Source organism: Bos javanicus, chromosome 4, assembly GCF_032452875.1.
Source record: "Bos javanicus breed banteng chromosome 4, ARS-OSU_banteng_1.0, whole genome shotgun sequence".
Lineage (NCBI taxonomy): Eukaryota > Metazoa > Chordata > Mammalia > Artiodactyla > Bovidae > Bos > Bos javanicus.
Genome location: NC_083871.1, coordinates 85864481 through 85881393, shown reverse-complemented (window position 1 = coordinate 85881393; position 16913 = coordinate 85864481). Strand labels below are relative to the sequence as shown.

The 16913-nt window shown below is 37.8% G+C and overlaps 1 protein-coding gene across 2 annotated transcripts in view; it reads left to right on the top strand.

The window, feature by feature from the left end:
* The window catches only part of TSPAN12 (tetraspanin 12), a 66368-nt gene that overhangs the window by 33658 nt on the left and 15797 nt on the right, over positions 1–16913 (top strand). For both annotated transcript variants that reach the window (XM_061414526.1, XM_061414527.1), the window contains exons 5-7: positions 5915–5989; positions 10334–10441; positions 14490–14633. In XM_061414526.1, the coding sequence (XP_061270510.1) occupies positions 5915–5989; positions 10334–10441; positions 14490–14633 (327 nt within the window). The remainder of the gene's footprint in view (positions 1–5914; positions 5990–10333; positions 10442–14489; positions 14634–16913) is intronic.

The window sequence follows — 16913 nt, the reverse complement described above, 5'->3', positions numbered from 1 at the left end:
TATGTAAATGTTATTCACAGTTGGGCAAGGTAAATTATTGGGTTTACCTTTTCTTTCTGGAATAATACTTTGGATTTTGGGGGGGGATTAATAACTCTCCTTGTTTTTCATGTATTAATATTTCTAACTCTAAACTTCTTCTGGTGTATGTTTTCTCCTTGTATATTCAAATATTTGGGGTAGTCTATCAATGATTATTTTTAAAGAAATCTCAGTGTGTCTTAGACCCAGTCTAGACTGTTGGAGCTATTGCCGTCATGGGATATCCCTTGACCACCTTTCTGAGATTTCCTTTGCCTCGCTTTTGTTTTAGATCCCTTGTTTCCTGGAATCCAGGTCATTGTCCTGCTCTGTTTAGTCTCTCATTTTAGGGAGCATACCTTCCAGTAATTTCCTGAAAAAACATACATAGGAAATACAGTTTTTAAAAAACTGCCTGCCTAAAAAATGGCTTTATATACCCTTACATGTTCTTTTAAAAAAAAAAAATTTTTTTTTTTGTTGGAGTACAGTTGATTTACAATGTTGTGTTAGTTTCAGATGCACAACAAAGTGTGATTCAGTTATACATATACATATATTCATTCTTTTTAAGATTCTTTTCTCATGTTGGTTATCACAGAATATTGAGTAGAGTTCCCTGTGTAGTAGGTCCTTGTTGGTTATCTGTTGTATATAGTAGTATGTGTGTATTAATCCCAAGCTCCTGATTTATCCTTCCTCCCCACGTTTTCCCTTTGGTAACTGTAAGTTTGTTTTCGATACCTGTAAGTCTGTTTTTGTTTAGTAAATAAGTTCATTTATGTCATTTTTAAAAAAAAATTAGACTCCGCATATGAGTGATAAGATATATGGCTTTCTCTGTCCGACTTACTTCACTTAGTACAATAATCTCCATGTCCGTCCATGTTGCTACCCTTATATGTTAATTCTGATGGCTATAGAATTAAAGGTTGGAAATAATTTTTCCCTCTGAATTTTGAAGACATTCTTCTGCTGCCTCGGGCTTCCAATATTTTACTGAGAAGTCCAGTGCTATTTTGGTTTTGAACCTTTGTGGGAAAAGTATTTAAATATGAACTATTCTGTTTCTAGTATTCTCCTTTATCCTCGGCTATACTTAGTGTCCCCAATTTTGAGACTCTGTTTTACTGTTTCCACAGAATAACACCCCATCTTTTAACTTCTGTACTGGTAGGGGTGGGTAGTCACTCAGCTACATAGTAGAGAAGGGGACCAGAGGGCTCTAATTTCTTCCTAAACAAGTTTTCAACACATCATCCTCTTTTTAGCTCTACCTTCGTCCACTTCCACAAGTGGATGCCCATACCAGGGCTGCCAGCACATGAGCATCTGGGGGGCTCTGTATATGAATCAGGTTATTCCCAGCTTTCTCCACTGACGATTAAGCGTTCAGCTTTGGGGGACTGCTGAGAAACTTGCTATTCATCTATTTGCTTTGTACCTTCCAAAATATGCTTGCTATTGTCTTCTTTTCCTTTATCTCTGGGTTTAAGTCTTTTAAAAATATCCCTTTACTGTTGTTGAAGTGAAGTTTCAAGAGAGAAAAGGGATAAAGGCGTGTATTTAACCTACTTTCTTTAGGGGGAAATTCTGGGGAGTGGGGGAAGTGTCAGGGGACCAGCTTATTTTTATAAATCAATATTTGTTTAAGAAAAGACCTCCTTGAGATTTTACTCTCTTGTCTGTACACATGTAATAAGATGAGATAATCTTTAATAAGGGAAATGAATCCCCTTTATTTCTCTTGGAGGATGTGTTTATTTACAAGTCATGAAGGGTTAAATAGGAAGGCAGGATTCCATGCCTTTACCTTCTTCCTCAAATACTTCCAAGAGACAAAGGGACTAGTAAACTGTGCCATTCCTGCCCTTCTGTGGCCAACCTTTGTTTAAAATAACAGAAGAATTGATTTCAGTATTTTGAAAAAAGAAGTCGAGTTCCCCACCCTCCACACCCTTCCTTCTTTAGTTTCCTAATAAAGATGTTTTGAAAAATACCAGCTATATTCTCAGTGGACAGGGATTTTTGCTAAAGATTTCACCAAATAACTTGGGGGATTAGCTGTTCTCTAGTGGAAGTGGCTGGTTGTCTTTAGGATGAAACAAGCAGTTTTACTTGCTGTCATCCTCCAATCATAGTTACATCTATTAAAGAAATATTCATGGAGTATGTGTTCTGTGCCAGGCAGTGTGTTAAGTATTTAAAACATAATGGTACTTCTTGTACTCCTGGAGTTTATTTTCTAATAGATACCAGGATATGGTTAATAATAGCTACCCTTTAGGTAATGATTCCTATGGGGCAGTTCTTTACCTGGCCAAATCCTTGGTGAAGCACTGCAAGGTAATTTTAATATTCTCATTTTCCAGATGAGGAAATTGAGGCTTAGTGGTTTGCCCAAGGTCAACCAACTGGTATGTAAAGGAGCCAGAATCTGAAGCCAGTCTATTTTATCTCGAAGCTCATGTTCTTACATTTGTAGAGTTGAAAAAAGTCAACAAAGCAATTTCATCTACAGTGTTTTACCTAATCTTCTATTATCTAACTCAGTTGAGGACGCTTATTTTTTAACGGAAAGGTAGTTAGTCTCAGCTTTAGAGATTTAGTGAAAAAAATCATTAATTAATTGCATAATTTTGAAGGTGTATCTTATTATTAGCTTGCTTTACTTGATGCAGTTTTTTCATGAATATGTGTTTAGGGATAAAACTTATTCATAGAACACAAATTTAGCTTGCAGTAGAACTTAGCTCTTTTAAGAAAGTCATATCAAATCATTTTTAAAGCAAATAAAATAGTTTGTTAATGCAAATAATTGTATTCTAAGTCCCTTGTATAAATACACTTCTTCAGAGTTTATTTATTTAAAATATCCAGTTGATAGAAGCTCAGGAAAGATGAGGAGAGTCTGCATATGGTTCCTTTTTCTTTAACTATGTAAATTGTCTTAAATGTTTAAAGGTGTACTGAACTATCATAGGATAATCCTCCAAAAAGACAAGTAGTAAAACAGAGAGGCAATATTTAGAATAGAAATGTGTAAGCAGAAGTCAAGGGGAGTCAAATGTTAACAAGAAACTCAGAGCTTAAATTAGCCAGAGAAATTCAAGGAAATCTGAAATTGTTTTTTTTTTCCTCAGTTAGTAAGCTGATCATTATTCCCACTGACATTTATTAAATACCTGCTGTGTGACAGGTGCTCCTTAGGCACTGAGGATAAAATAATGTTTATGAACAAGATCCCTGCCAGCCAGAACCCATGGTCTGGCGGGTTAGTGAGCACAGTGACTTGTGGGTGAGGCAGCCAACTGGTTTAAAAGCTGAAGCCGCTGAGAGCTGATGTACAGGAGCTCTGCTACACAAGGGGGAGGAGAAACATAAAATGATAAAGAACAAGAGATGAAATACTGGAAAACAATGATGAGAAAGAAACTGCAGCACACTGCAGGGAATTAACGGCAAATCCAGGAGGAAAGGACAAGTCCATATGGGATTGTATTTCAAAAACTACTTCAGAATAGCATTTGTATAATGCTTTACAAACTCAAAAATTTAAAATTTCCCAACTGCTTTCCCATGTGTCAAATCAGATCATGACAGTGAAGAAGACTTTCTTTTTATCTTCATCAGACAGATGAGCAGACTGAACTCAGGGCAGTTGAATGATTTTCCAGAGATCAGAGTGTTTCAGAGCTGAGTTTGAACTGCTATCGGCTGACTCCAAATTCAGAGCTTTTCCCACCCTTCTAGGACAGCATTTGTAGAGGAAGAGGGCAAGAGTTACTCTGCAAATGCAATTGTGCGCTTAGTCGCTTAGTTGTGTCCAGCTCTTTGTGACACCATGGACTGTAGTTCTCCAGGTTCCTCTGTCCATGGGAATTTTCCAGGCAAAAATAATGGAGTGGATTGCCATGCCCTTCCCCAGGGGATCCTCTAGACCCAGGGATTGAACCCAGGTCTCGCACATCACAGGCAGATTCTTTACTGTCTGAGCCACCAAGGAAGCAAATGTGATTGGTACAGATCATCTCAGCACAGCATGTGTGTGGGGGAGAGTAAGAGCTGGAGAGACACAGGTTGACATCATTAGGAGAGATCCACTAATGTTCCAATAATGTTGAGGACAACAGACGGTTTTGTAGTGAAATGTGATACGTATGTACACTTCCTACCATAACAAAGCTCAGCAGGAGCTGTTGCTGAATTCTTTGCTGGTTTTGTTCTGTGTAAACTATGGATTAACACCAGGTTTTATAAATGCTGCTCTTAGATCCAGCCCTTAAACTAAAAGTGACTGAGTGATTCTCTGTGCAATGATCAATATGAGGATGGTTTTATCTCATCCTAACCCTAACCGGAAGTCAGTTTTGGACAAAACTTAGGTTGGAGATCTGAGAAAGCAAAAGTATATCATAGTGTAATTTTTTTTTTTTTTTTCTGGACTCTCACTTTCTCCTAGGGTCTTATTAAAGATAAGAACATTTACCTAGAAAATAGTTATTGAACATTTGTTGTTGTTGTTTTGTAATATAAAGTGAAGATATGATATTGTTCATGTCTAGACACTCCAGTACTCTTGCCTGGAAAATCCCACGGATGGAGGAGCCTGGTGGGCTGCAGTCCATGGGGTCGCTAAGAGTTGGACACGACTGAGCGACTTCACTTTCACTTTTCACTTTCACGCATTGGAGAAGGAAATGGCAACCCACTCCAGTGTTCTTGCCTGGAGAATCCCAGGGACAGGGGAGCCTGGTAGGCTGCTGTCTATAGGGTCGCATAGAGTCGGACATGACTGAAGTGACTTAGCAGCAGCAGCAGCAGCAGCAGACATTTCTTAAGTATTAAGGTAAATTTGGAGAAAAACTGACTTGGAGTACTGTGTTCACGAATTTTCTTCTAATTAAGGCTAAAATCTTCAAAGTAAGGCAGTACTTGGAAATGAGATCTGAGTAGATTGAAACTGACCAGAAATACTACATAGGCTGAAAATAAAAGGACTTATAAAATGGAATCTCTTTAAGAAAATATTACTTTATCTTTTGTATAGCAATGGTCCCCAACCTTTTTGGCACCAGAGAAGACAAATTTTCCATGACTGGCCTGGCTTCTCTGGTTGCAGAGCACAAACTCTAGGCGCACGAGCTTCTGTGGTTGCCGTACATGGGCTCAGCAGTTGTGGCTTGCTGGCTGTAGGGTATGTGGGCTTCGGTAGTTGCAGCACACAGGCTCAGTAGTTGTGGCTTGCAGGCTTTGGAGCTTGAACTCAGTAGTTGGGGCACATGGGCTTAGGTGCTCCGCGGCATGTGGAATCATCCCAGACCAGGGATTGAACCCATGTCGCCTGCAGTGGCAGGCGGATCCTTATCCACTGCACCACTAGAAAGTCCAGTGGAGTTGTTTTAATTCTGCTGGAATTAGTGAACTTTCAGAAAGCCCATTCTTTCTCACCCTTTTACTATTTACTCTGTAAAGTGACCTGCTTGACTGGAGAAGTGGCAAGGAACAGCACACAGAACACGTGCAGTGGTCTAGGTCTCTAAAATTTATTATGCATGTTCTTGAGCAAGTCATATTGTATACTTTCTCATTAATTTCTTCATTTGTAAAATAAGGTAGTGTTATCTGTTGAGAGAATTAATTATAAAAGCATTTGATAAATGGAGTACTATCCAAACGACCCACTTAGGTAAGTATTGAATGTTGTCTGCCGATGCCTCAAAATTTGCTGAAATTTTCCCCATCTGCTCCCTAGGGAGGGAGCTTCTTGAATATGTGTCTCTGGTTTCTTGTTCTTTGGGTGAACAACACTGAATAATACTTAGCTTGTCTCTAATGACTGTATTTAACTTTGATTCTATCCTAACAGCATTCATTTTCTGTTCTCCTACAGTATTTTGGAAGTTTACTTGTCATTTTCTGTGTAGAACTGGCTTGTGGTGTTTGGACATATGAACAAGAAATAATGGTGAGTTCAAAATGGAATATAACCACACTCTGAAACAGTATTTGTTCAGCCTTTTAAATCAGATACTCTGGATTTGTTAGGTACATGGTTATTAATTTGAATGTTTATGCTTTCTGTCACAATGCATACTCCCAATACTTCTAAAATGTAATGTTTTCTCTCCTGTCTCTACATCACAGTTAGTTCCAAAGTGTAATTTGTAATATTTCATTTTCTCTACTCCAATACATGTCTTTAATTCCACAGATTGCTTAGATATGGATATAATAAACCAAAATAATATATGTTCTTGAACAATTTTATGAAGTTCTGAGTGAATAATAGGAAATGTTCACATTTGCAACAGGTCTTAAGAAATCTTGAAAAGCTACTTGAAAACCTTGTAAAATGCTGACTTCAGCTGTAGGCTGATGTCTAGGAAACACGCCCTTCTATTTACAGCAAGCTGAAGTGTCTTCTTCCAAATTAAGAAGTGTGCGTTAAGAATGAATGAGAATGAGAGTTTCTTAACCTTAAGGTTTTACCAGCCATGTTTGGTTTACCACTCACACCTTTGCTCCACTGGGCATTATCACTTCTTTAATGTTTGCTCACTCCATTGGTAAAAATTGGTGCATTGATTATCAGTGAGGTTGAGCACCTTTGTATGTCTGTGAAGGCTGCCTACTCTGAGCCTCATAGAAGAATTCTATTTCAGGAAGATGATGCTTTTTTCAACATGTAGTCTTTGGGTTGTGTATAGCAGGAGTCCATCAGAGTGATTCTTTAAAACGCACAGTATAAGTCTGTAGGCCAGACCTGCTAAATTGGAATAGAGGGAAAGGCGGGGACTGGGTATTTGTATTTGTGGCAAGTTCTCCAGATGAGTCTTCAACATTTAAAAACTTAAGAGTGCTCTTTTTTGTTTGTTTGTTTGATTTTTTACTATGTATTTATTTGTCTGTGTGGCATGTGAGATCTTAGTTCCTTGACCAGGGATCAAACCCTTGCCCACTGCAGTGGAAGCGTGGAGTCTTAACCTCCAGATCACCAGGGAAGCCCCTAAGAGCTCTTGAGAAGAGAAAATTCTTTTACGTTTCTGAGAGGCATTTTGGGAGCTGTGTGAGAAAATTGAAGACATTTCTGGTACTGATGCAGTTTTTAAAGGTTCTATGTTGAATCTGCAACTGTACTGTGACTCTGTTTTAATACTAAGTGATAATTACAGCCTAGTGGCTACTCTACATAATTCAGCTTACACGTAGGCTGCCCTTTGGCACTGCCACACCTCTGAACCCCTCTGAAAATACTCACGCTTTCAATATGTGACAACTCTCAGGAAGAAGAGGGAATTTATCGTTATTTTCTTCTCTGTTAAAAATTGAAAAGTCAGGGCAGGTTCTAGCTAGTTTAATATAAAGTTAAACACTATCTTAAAAACAAAATGTCCCATTAAAATAGAAAGGCTCTTGCTGTCTTTGAAAATCATATTTTCACACTATCCCTAGAAACTTGGTTTGTTAAGGAAGTGAAGTGGTAATTGGGTCCAGGGACTCAGTTTTGGTGTCATTAATTGTTTCTGATTTCAAAAAACACATGGATCTCCTTAACATTTAAGAATAGATAGTAAATTATATAATTCTCATAAATTATACAGTAATTATACAGTATATTGGTGCTGGGAAAGATTGAAGGCAGGAGGAGAAGGGGAGGACAGAGGATGAGATGGTTGGATGGCATCACCAACTCGATGGACATGAGTTTGAGCAAGCTCCAGAAGTTGGTGATGGACAGGGAAGCCTGGTGTGCTGCGGTCCATGGGGTTGCAGAGTCGGACACGACTGAGTGACCGAACTTAACTATATAATTCTTGATGGCCTCATTTCAACATTTTTGTTCTTTTTTGGTAATTAAAAGGTTTTCAAAGTGAGTTTACTTTCTAGTGGATTTTAAAAATGGTTTACATAGTGTGTATGTCATATTAATATTTGATTAATTTCCTAAGTTACAATGAGTTTGAAATGAATTAATTTAAGTATTTGAAAGGAAATCTTTGGACTCTAATGTAATTCTAAGGAACTTGAGGAGACAGAAAGGAATGTATGTATTTTAGGTACTTTCTTCTATTCTATGAAGGGGTCATTGGCAAATATTTTCTTAGTATCACAGTGGTGCTGCATGGGTGTACACTGCTGTGCCAGCTGAAGCATACATCACTGTTTTGCTTGTGTAAATCTCCTCCCCCCTCCATTAAGTCACCAGGATAAAATAAGGGCTGTTTAAAAGAGAAATGTGGAAAGTAGTCCTTTAGGAAAAAAGTTTGTCAGAATTTTTTTTATTGCTTTTGCACTAATAGCAGTGTGAATGAAAAGTGCCATTAAGGTTTATTAGCTGCCAAATTTTGCAGAACCCAGCCTTTACATAGAATGGGCTTTGTGCTCTTAGCTGTTCCACGCAAGAAGCCAATATACGTGTGTGTTTTCCTTCATGGCCAGATCACTGCATTTTGTGCCAGAACCTCAATGACCTCCTCTGTTTCTTGCTATATTTAGTCTCAGATGGATTGTGGTCACAAGAGGGAAACAACTTATATTTATTTTGGAAAATAAATTAAAAATAAGACTGTTCTAATAACCAGATCTAATAACCAAAAAGATCCTGATCCTGGGAAAGACTGAGGGCGAGAGGAGAAGGGGGGCAATAGAGGATGAGATGGTCGGATGGCAGTGAACATGGCAATGAACATGGCAATCGACACAATGAACATGACTTTGAGCAAACTCTGGGAGGCAATGAAGGACAGGGAAGCCTGGCGTGCTGCAGTCCATGGGGCTGCAAAGAGTCAGACACAACTTACTGACTGAACAATAGCAATAACCGAATCAAGATATTTGGGGTCAGACAGCCTATTTCCCCATTATTTCTGTTTTTTATACATATTCACTTCCCATTCATCATTCCTTCTCTAGATAAAATCTGTCAATAATACTAACTGCTTCCAATCATACATTTCTAGAGAATGTATTTCACTTCCATTTATTTTATGTTCAAAGGATATGAAATAATAAGAATTTATAGGAAGTAGCTTGAACTTTGGTTAGTTCTCTGAACTTTGTTGAAACCATATGAACACAAAGAATACCCAATCAACTCATTATTTAGGGAACAAAGTTGTGTGCCTAGATGTTGGGGTGTTTTCTTTTGTATTGTGCATTTCCAAGTAATAAAAATGAAAATTAACAAAGGAACAAAATGAAGATTTTTTGTGGCCAGGAATATTTAAACTACTGTTGATATTACTATTGTTAAAAATAAGATTTCAAAAAGATATGAATCTTGAATTAGTGTCAAATTTGCTCAACTAAGCCCAGTTCATATTGCCCTATAGATCAGATGTGGACGTCTGTCTAGTCTCCTAAGAGTTACTTTAATACCACAGGTGTGGAGAGACTACGATTTGTGTGACCCCATTTCTCCTGTGGCACTGTAGATAAATCTATACAAACCCTTCCAAAAAGGTTGAAGAGGAGGAAATACCTTCCAACTCATTCTATGTAGCCAGCATTATCATGATGCCAAAAACTAGACAAAGAGATTAAAAGAAAACTATAGATTAATGTCTCTCATGACAGATATAAAAATTCAAAACAATGTTTTAATAAATCAAATTCCAGCTATAAGAAAATCACAGCATGATATGCTGAAACTAAATTTCTTGCCAGCTGTTGTATTGTGTACCTGAAGCTCTGTTGTGATTAAACTCTGTTAATTGCCTCTAAAATCCAATTCTTGAAAATGTATTTACAAGGTTATTCTGGAATGAGGCTTGACTTGAGCTAAACTCTTTCTGTTCTTAATTCTTCTCTGTTTATTTTAGTATCATAATCTGCAGTCACTTCAAAGAACAATTTCATAGCATTATATACTCAAATCAAAGGGCATTTTTCAGCAGGGATCGTTTGTTATTAGGAGCTCTTCAGGTGTATCTATAGAACACATTGCAGGCAGATTCTTTACTGTTTGTGCCACCAGGGAAGCCCATAGAACACATAGCTTATTTGTTTGTGATTTCCTTAAACTTGATATTGGCATTAAGTGATTTCACATTATTTTGCTTAGTATGAAGTAACTCCTCATTTAGCACATGTAGAGATTATTCACTAAGTTTTTAATAACCCTGAGTTAATTTAAACCACAAACAAATATAAATTTAAGATAGTATCTGTCAACTGCAGTATATTCCAAGTAAGTATATGTGGATGAGTCTATGAGTGATTGTGTTTGTGAATATGTAAACATATATGTGTCTGAATGTGGCTGTTTGAATGTTAGAGTTGTTGATATTTTGTTTCTTTTAATTTCTAGGTTCCAGTTCAGTGGTCAGACATGGTCACTTTGAAAGCCAGAATGACAAATTATGGCTTACCGAGATACCGGTGGCTTACTCATGCTTGGAATTTTTTTCAGAGAGAGGTAAGTGCTACATTTTCTAAGGTAGAGGTTATGGAATAAATGGCACATGTTCATGAGTATGCAGAGCTTTGGCTTTGGTCATTTTCTCTGTGCTGAGCAGTTAAGCCCATGATTTAGTTACCACTGGTGTAGTTCTTTATCAAGAAGTACTTGAAGTAGCTCTATGCCCTGCTTTTCTTCCCATATACATCATTTCCCCTTCATTTCACATGGTTCACGTATATTTTAAAGTTTTTTAAAGCTCTTTTGCTAAACTACTGTAAATTTTCCCTTTTTAATGACAATTCCTTGATAACTACCCAAGCTGTATTTGAATGGATCATTTTTCATGATTTTTAGAGCTCTCCTATAATTTAAACACCATTAAGAAATTTAAAATAATGGGTCTCATTGGGGAATTAGGACTCAGTATATCATTAAAAGCATAGCTTTTTAGAAACAAAGACCTTCCTTCAAATTCTAGCTCTGCTGCTTACTATTACATGAGCTTCTGTAATTTTCTTAACTTCTTTAAGCCTCAGTCTCCTCATCTGCAAAATGGGGATAATAAAAGCACCTGTCTCTTCTGGGTGTTGAGAAAATTAAATGGGATCCTGAGTTTGATCTCATTTAGCTTATGATTGTTAATAATAACATTACAAAGTTAGGTGCTTTTAGGTTTTTGTACTTACTTTGCATATAGTACCTCATCCCATTATCTTCTCAAAGAGGGACTATATTTAGTTGCTTAAAATCTGGTTACTTTAACCATTGATTCAAGCAAAATTCTTCTCCCAAGCAGTTTCCTCGTGATTGGAGTGAGATTCTCAGGTGACCAAGTATATCTCTTTCTGTTCATGTCATTTAACCCTGGGCTCCGAGTGTTTGAGGATCAGTGTCTTGCACAATAGGTGTCCTGCTCTCTGCTCAGTCACTCTGTCTTGGATATGGGCAGAGGTTCAAGTCCAGGGTAAACTCCAAATCTGGCTCTTTGTGTTACAGTTGTTGAGATGGTGAAAATTATCATTGCAGCACAGATTTCCTGTTTATTTAAATGCTTCCTGACTTTGTTTGTTTATTTTTCCTCTGTATTAAAAGCAATGTGAAGGGAAAATAAATGAAGCATGTGGGGAATTTATAGTAAGCTCTGTTCAGCTACTGCCCTGAATGGGAGCTTCCCAGAGCTCTTTATTTTCTGAGATTTGTGTTGTAGACCATGATATTCCAAGTCAAAAAATAAAGTGAGGTGTTTTTTTTCCCCCTAATGGTACAAAGAGGGATCCAACTTAGGTAGACTGTATAGCACTGCAAACAATAGCGCTCCTGTGTTTGGATTTGTTGTATATTAAGTTCTCTCCTCCATCTCGTAGGCCTATTTCACCCAAAAGGAGGTGGGGAAGACCTCTGGGCCTCCTGGAAGAGTTTTTCAAAGGCCCTTGTATTAATTCGCTAGAGCTGCATCCATGACAAAGTACCACAGACTGGGTGGCTTAAACATCAGAAATGTATTGTCTCACAATTCTGGAGGCTGGAAGTCTGAGATCAAGGCATCAGCAGGATTGCTTTTTTTTTTTTGAGACCTCTGTCCTGGGCTTGTAGATGGCCAAAGTCATCTCCTTGTGTCTTCTTTTGTGTCATCTTCCCTCTGTGTTTAAATTTCCCCTTCTTATAAAGACATCAGTCCTATGGGATTCCCTGGAGGAGGAAATTTCAACCCACTCCAGTATTCTTGCCTGAAGAATCCCATGGACAGAGGAGCCTGGTGGGCTACAGTCCATGGAGTTACAAAGAGTCAGACACATCTGAGCGACTAAACAGCAGCATATGGGACTAGGTCCCACCCTTGTGACCTTAGATTAATTAAATTACTTCTGTAAGGATATTTCTTCCCAAATATGGTCACATTCTGGAGGTTAGAACCTCACCCCATGAATTTTGCTGGTAGGGTCGGGAGGACACAGTTCAGCTGATAACACTCTTCTCCCAAAATAAATTGTAGAGCTGAGAGCAACCTTGTCAGGCAGCAGTTTTCCTGACTTTTCATTCAGTGTGGTTTAGGCATGCATCTCACTTTAGTGGAAACTCACTTGAGACCTAGTGATGTTTATTCAATATTTTTTAAAAAAACTGATGCTAAAAATGTATTTTTTTTTTTAACATAGAGGTGGGAGTACAGGCTTGGGAATGAATAGGCTCCATCACTCACTGATTGGTGATCTTGGTAACTTACTTGACCTGTTCATCTGGTTCTGCTTATGTGAAATGGTGGTGGGATTTTCCAGTTGACAACATGTTAGAGAAGTGATTCCATCTCACAATGTGACTCTACAGGAGGCAGGAATAGTCTAAGGAGATGTAGTCCATAGTCATGTATGGCTTAAGAATGGGTTTGTGTCATAAGGGAGTTCTCAGGAAGAATTTCAGTATCAATTCAGTATCTTCTATTGATGAAGAAAAACAATTATGTAAAAAGAAACAATATCTCAGTGACTTATTAAAATAAAAAAGTGTTTGGTCCAAAACATGAAATGCTTAAATTATTTGGAAAAGTCATTTCTGTGCAGCCCCTCACTTCATGACAAGGCCAGATAAATGGACTGTTCCATTGTGGATGGAGTCAGAGTGTTCCCAGAACTGTCCTCCTGTCATCACACAGAAAAACACACGATGTTAGGAAATGAGAAGTAGGTTTCCTCTGCATGCAGGGATGTAAAAAGACTAACCTGGAAATGTAGTAGTTTATGATTTTGAGAAAGTGGTCATTTCTACTATGTGTGTGTTTTTATGGATACTTAATGACAGGTGAAATATATGGTATTAAATTATGTTTGCCTTAATTTCTGATATTTGTGGCATAATTGTATCTTTTAGACAAAAATATATAAAATGAAAATACTAAAATTTTTTCTCAAGTTTCTTGGAAAATTTAATATTACTCATAGCATCAGTGATTCATCATTTATAGTATTCAAGATGATTTTTTTTCTGTTTCAAAATAGATGTTTAAACAACTGAAAACATGTTAAATCATCTCTTGTTTCATTTCACAAAAGAAGTTCAGAATTCTTTAAAGTTTGTTTTAGATAAATTTTGAAATGGTGGGTTGTGATATTTTATGATGCAGAGTTAATCCTGAACACAGATTGATCAGTTGGTCCACATGATTTTCAAAGCCAGCTGCTCTTGGCAGAATTCTTCTCAGTGACTGCTCATGTATAGTCCTTCTTTCTGACTGTATGGAAGAGTAATCCTCCTCTACCCAAGGGCAGAAAGTTTTCATAGTTAATTACTCTGAATCTAATCTAAATTAAGCAGTCCTTAAGCAGTGTTTCTAAACCTTGGCCAGAGAAAGTTTTTGTTAATACTTGGTGAAATGAGACTTAAAAAAAAAGACAATTTAGTTTGTCTTAAACCCAACTTTATTCAAGCTAAAAGCACATCATTTTTTCTGAGATTATGGTGATAGGATATGACAGCTTTTTTCAAGATTCTCACTCAGTTGAATAAAATTTTGTCGGCCAAACCTATGTTTATATCTCAGAAACTTTTGGAAATTTAGTGGTTAATGAACTCAAGTTGGGTAATATTTGTGATGTGGGCTGTTGGCCAAAAATCTTTCTACAGAGATTGCAGAAACATTTAGTATAATATTTGAATTTGTGAAGCAGTTAAGTCGGTAACTAGGCAATATGCAAACAGATTGATCAACTATTCCCTAGTAGCTAGAGGCTTAATGTTAAATGCATGATTTCAGCTATTTGTTTTGTTAGTATGCATATTAATACTATCGCTCTATGATCACTTGTAGAGGAGCTTACACTTGGGGAATGAGTCTCAGTCATGCCTGATCTGTCTTCGTGCATTATGGGCGTTATTGTTCAGAATTGTTCCATTATGAAGTCCTCTTCTACATTTCTGTTGTCAGTATAGAATGTGCACATATCATTAGGTGATGACAGAAGTGACTTCAGCTCTGGGTGCAAAAATTTAAGAAATCTAACGTTTAATCTCCCAAAAGTTAAGAAAATATTTTTGTTGTTTCTGAGCCTGACCGGTCATTCTTTTGCAGTTCAAGTGCTGTGGCGTTGTCTATTTCACCGACTGGCTGGAAATGACAGAGATGGACTGGCCCCCGGATTCCTGCTGTGTTAGGGAATTCCCAGGATGTTCCAGACAGGCCCACCAGGAAGATCTCAGTGACCTCTACCAAGAGGTAGGGCCCTGTGTCATTCACTTATCATGGAAGTAAAGAACCAACAACGGGCCAGTGCAATTTTCCTCCTCTATCTAAATATGAAGAACTTGAAATATTTTTTCCTCTGAAATGTGAAGAAAGGGAACCAAGCTAAAAGTAAACATAAAAGTCTGAATACTGATCACATTTTAACAGAGAAAATTGGGAAAGATTAGGTTTTAGAATTAATTGGAGTTTGAACTGTGTTATCTAGAACCAAGCTCCATTGCCGTCTCCTAAGGGTGCTTTTAAAATAGACATGCAGAGTGTGTGACTAACTCTGGATTTTCAGGAAGACAAGGTTTGGAGTTCCTGAGCAGAATAGGTATTTAGGGCTTCCGTATATACTAAAACATGGGAGTGGGGGAGAGGAAGAAAACAAACAAAACAAAACAAAATGACAAAACACACACACACAATTGTGTGTTTCTCTCCACTCCCCAGAGAAAATGCTATCCTCAAGTCTTCAGGTCCCCCTGCTGGTTAATGATCAGTGATGTTAGTTTTAGCTGGTTTAATGACAGATGCTCACTAGGATTCAAATCAGTTATCAAGTGGCCAAGAAACTTTCATAGTTACGTTTTCTGGGAGAATTTATTGGAATCATCAGTTATTCATTTGTTAGCAGAATCGTTCTTATTCCTTCATTTTTAATGGTGACTTTCAAACTTCATTAAGGGAATCCTATTTTCAAGTTAAAATTAGAACTACATCATTCCAGTATAGTTGTGCTGTGCTTAGTATAGCTGTGCTGTGTTTAGTCGCTCAGTCATGTCTGACTCTTCAAGACCCCATGGACTGTAGCCTGCCAGGCTCCTTGTCCATGGGGATTCTCTAGGCAAGAATACTGAAGTGGGCTTTCATGCCCTCCTCCAGGGAATGTTTCCAACCTAGGGATTGGACCCAGGTCTCCCACATTGCAGGTGGATTCTTTACCATCTGAGCCACTGGGAAGCCCAAGGATACTGCAGTGGGTAGTCTATTCCGTCTCCAGGGGATCTTCCTGACCCAGGGATTGAACCCAGGTCTCCTGCATTGCAGGTGGATTCTTTACCAACCAATAGCTACATGTTCTTATTTCAATTAAAATTAAACCAAATAAAAATTGCATTTGCTCAGTTGCATTAGCCACATTTTAAGTGCTCCACAGCTACTTGGGGCTAGCAGTTCCTATGTAGGACCACACAGATATAAACATCTTTACAGAAGGTTTTATAGTCTTGATCTAGAATGGAGGCTCAAAACGTAAATCAGATGCCGGGAAGCTGCTCCAGCTGATGGGCTGGGATCATTTCCCAGATACCTCACCAGTCAAGCATCTGGGTACCACAAATCATCTTAACATAAAAATAACAATTGACACCATTCATAATATAATATATACACACAACACACATCTGTTTTTCCCTGGAAATACTATTATTGTTCCAAACACCTTTTAGGCCATTTGCTAAAGTCAGTTGTAAAGATACACAAAGAGAAAATCAGTTTTATTAATTTATAGTGTAAATTAACAAATTTGAAAAAGATGCTGGATTACCCATACAAATGCTTCATCTCATACATACCTTAAATATGAGTAACTTTTGGCTGTTAAAAAATTCATATGAGAGGACAAGGCTATGTCACATTTAAGATATCCAAAATAAAGTTCTTTGGGCTCTGAAGACATGCCACAGAGAGAAGTGCCAAATATTTTTAAGAGATTCAGAATTGTGTTAGTCTTCCTAAGGTAGGAGAGTACCACAGTGTGAGTAGCTTAGACAAAACATATTTATTCACTCACAGTTCTAAAGGCTGTATGTCTGAGATGAAGGTGTCAGCAAGGTCGGTTCCTTCTGATGCCTGTGAGGAAACATCTGTTCTGTGCCTCTCCCTCAGTTTCTGGTGGTTTGCTGTCCATCACTGGCATTCCTTGGCTTGTAGAAGCATCACCCACGTCTCTGCCTTTATCTTTACATGGCAGTCTCCCTGTTTGCATTTGTCTCCAAGTTTCCCTTTTTCATAAGGACACCAGTCACACTGGACCAGGGGCCCATCCTTCCCTGCTATGACCTCATCTTAACTAACTCTATCTGCAGAGACTCTATTTTCAAATAAGATCACATTCTGAGGTTCTGGGGATTAGGGCCTTAACATATGAATTTGGAGGGGCTGAGAATTTTTGAAGCAGCTGAATAACTCAGGTTGTTTATTTTAAAGAATAATCAAAATACTTGTAGTCATGCCCCACACTACTTGGAAGTACTGTGTTTAGAT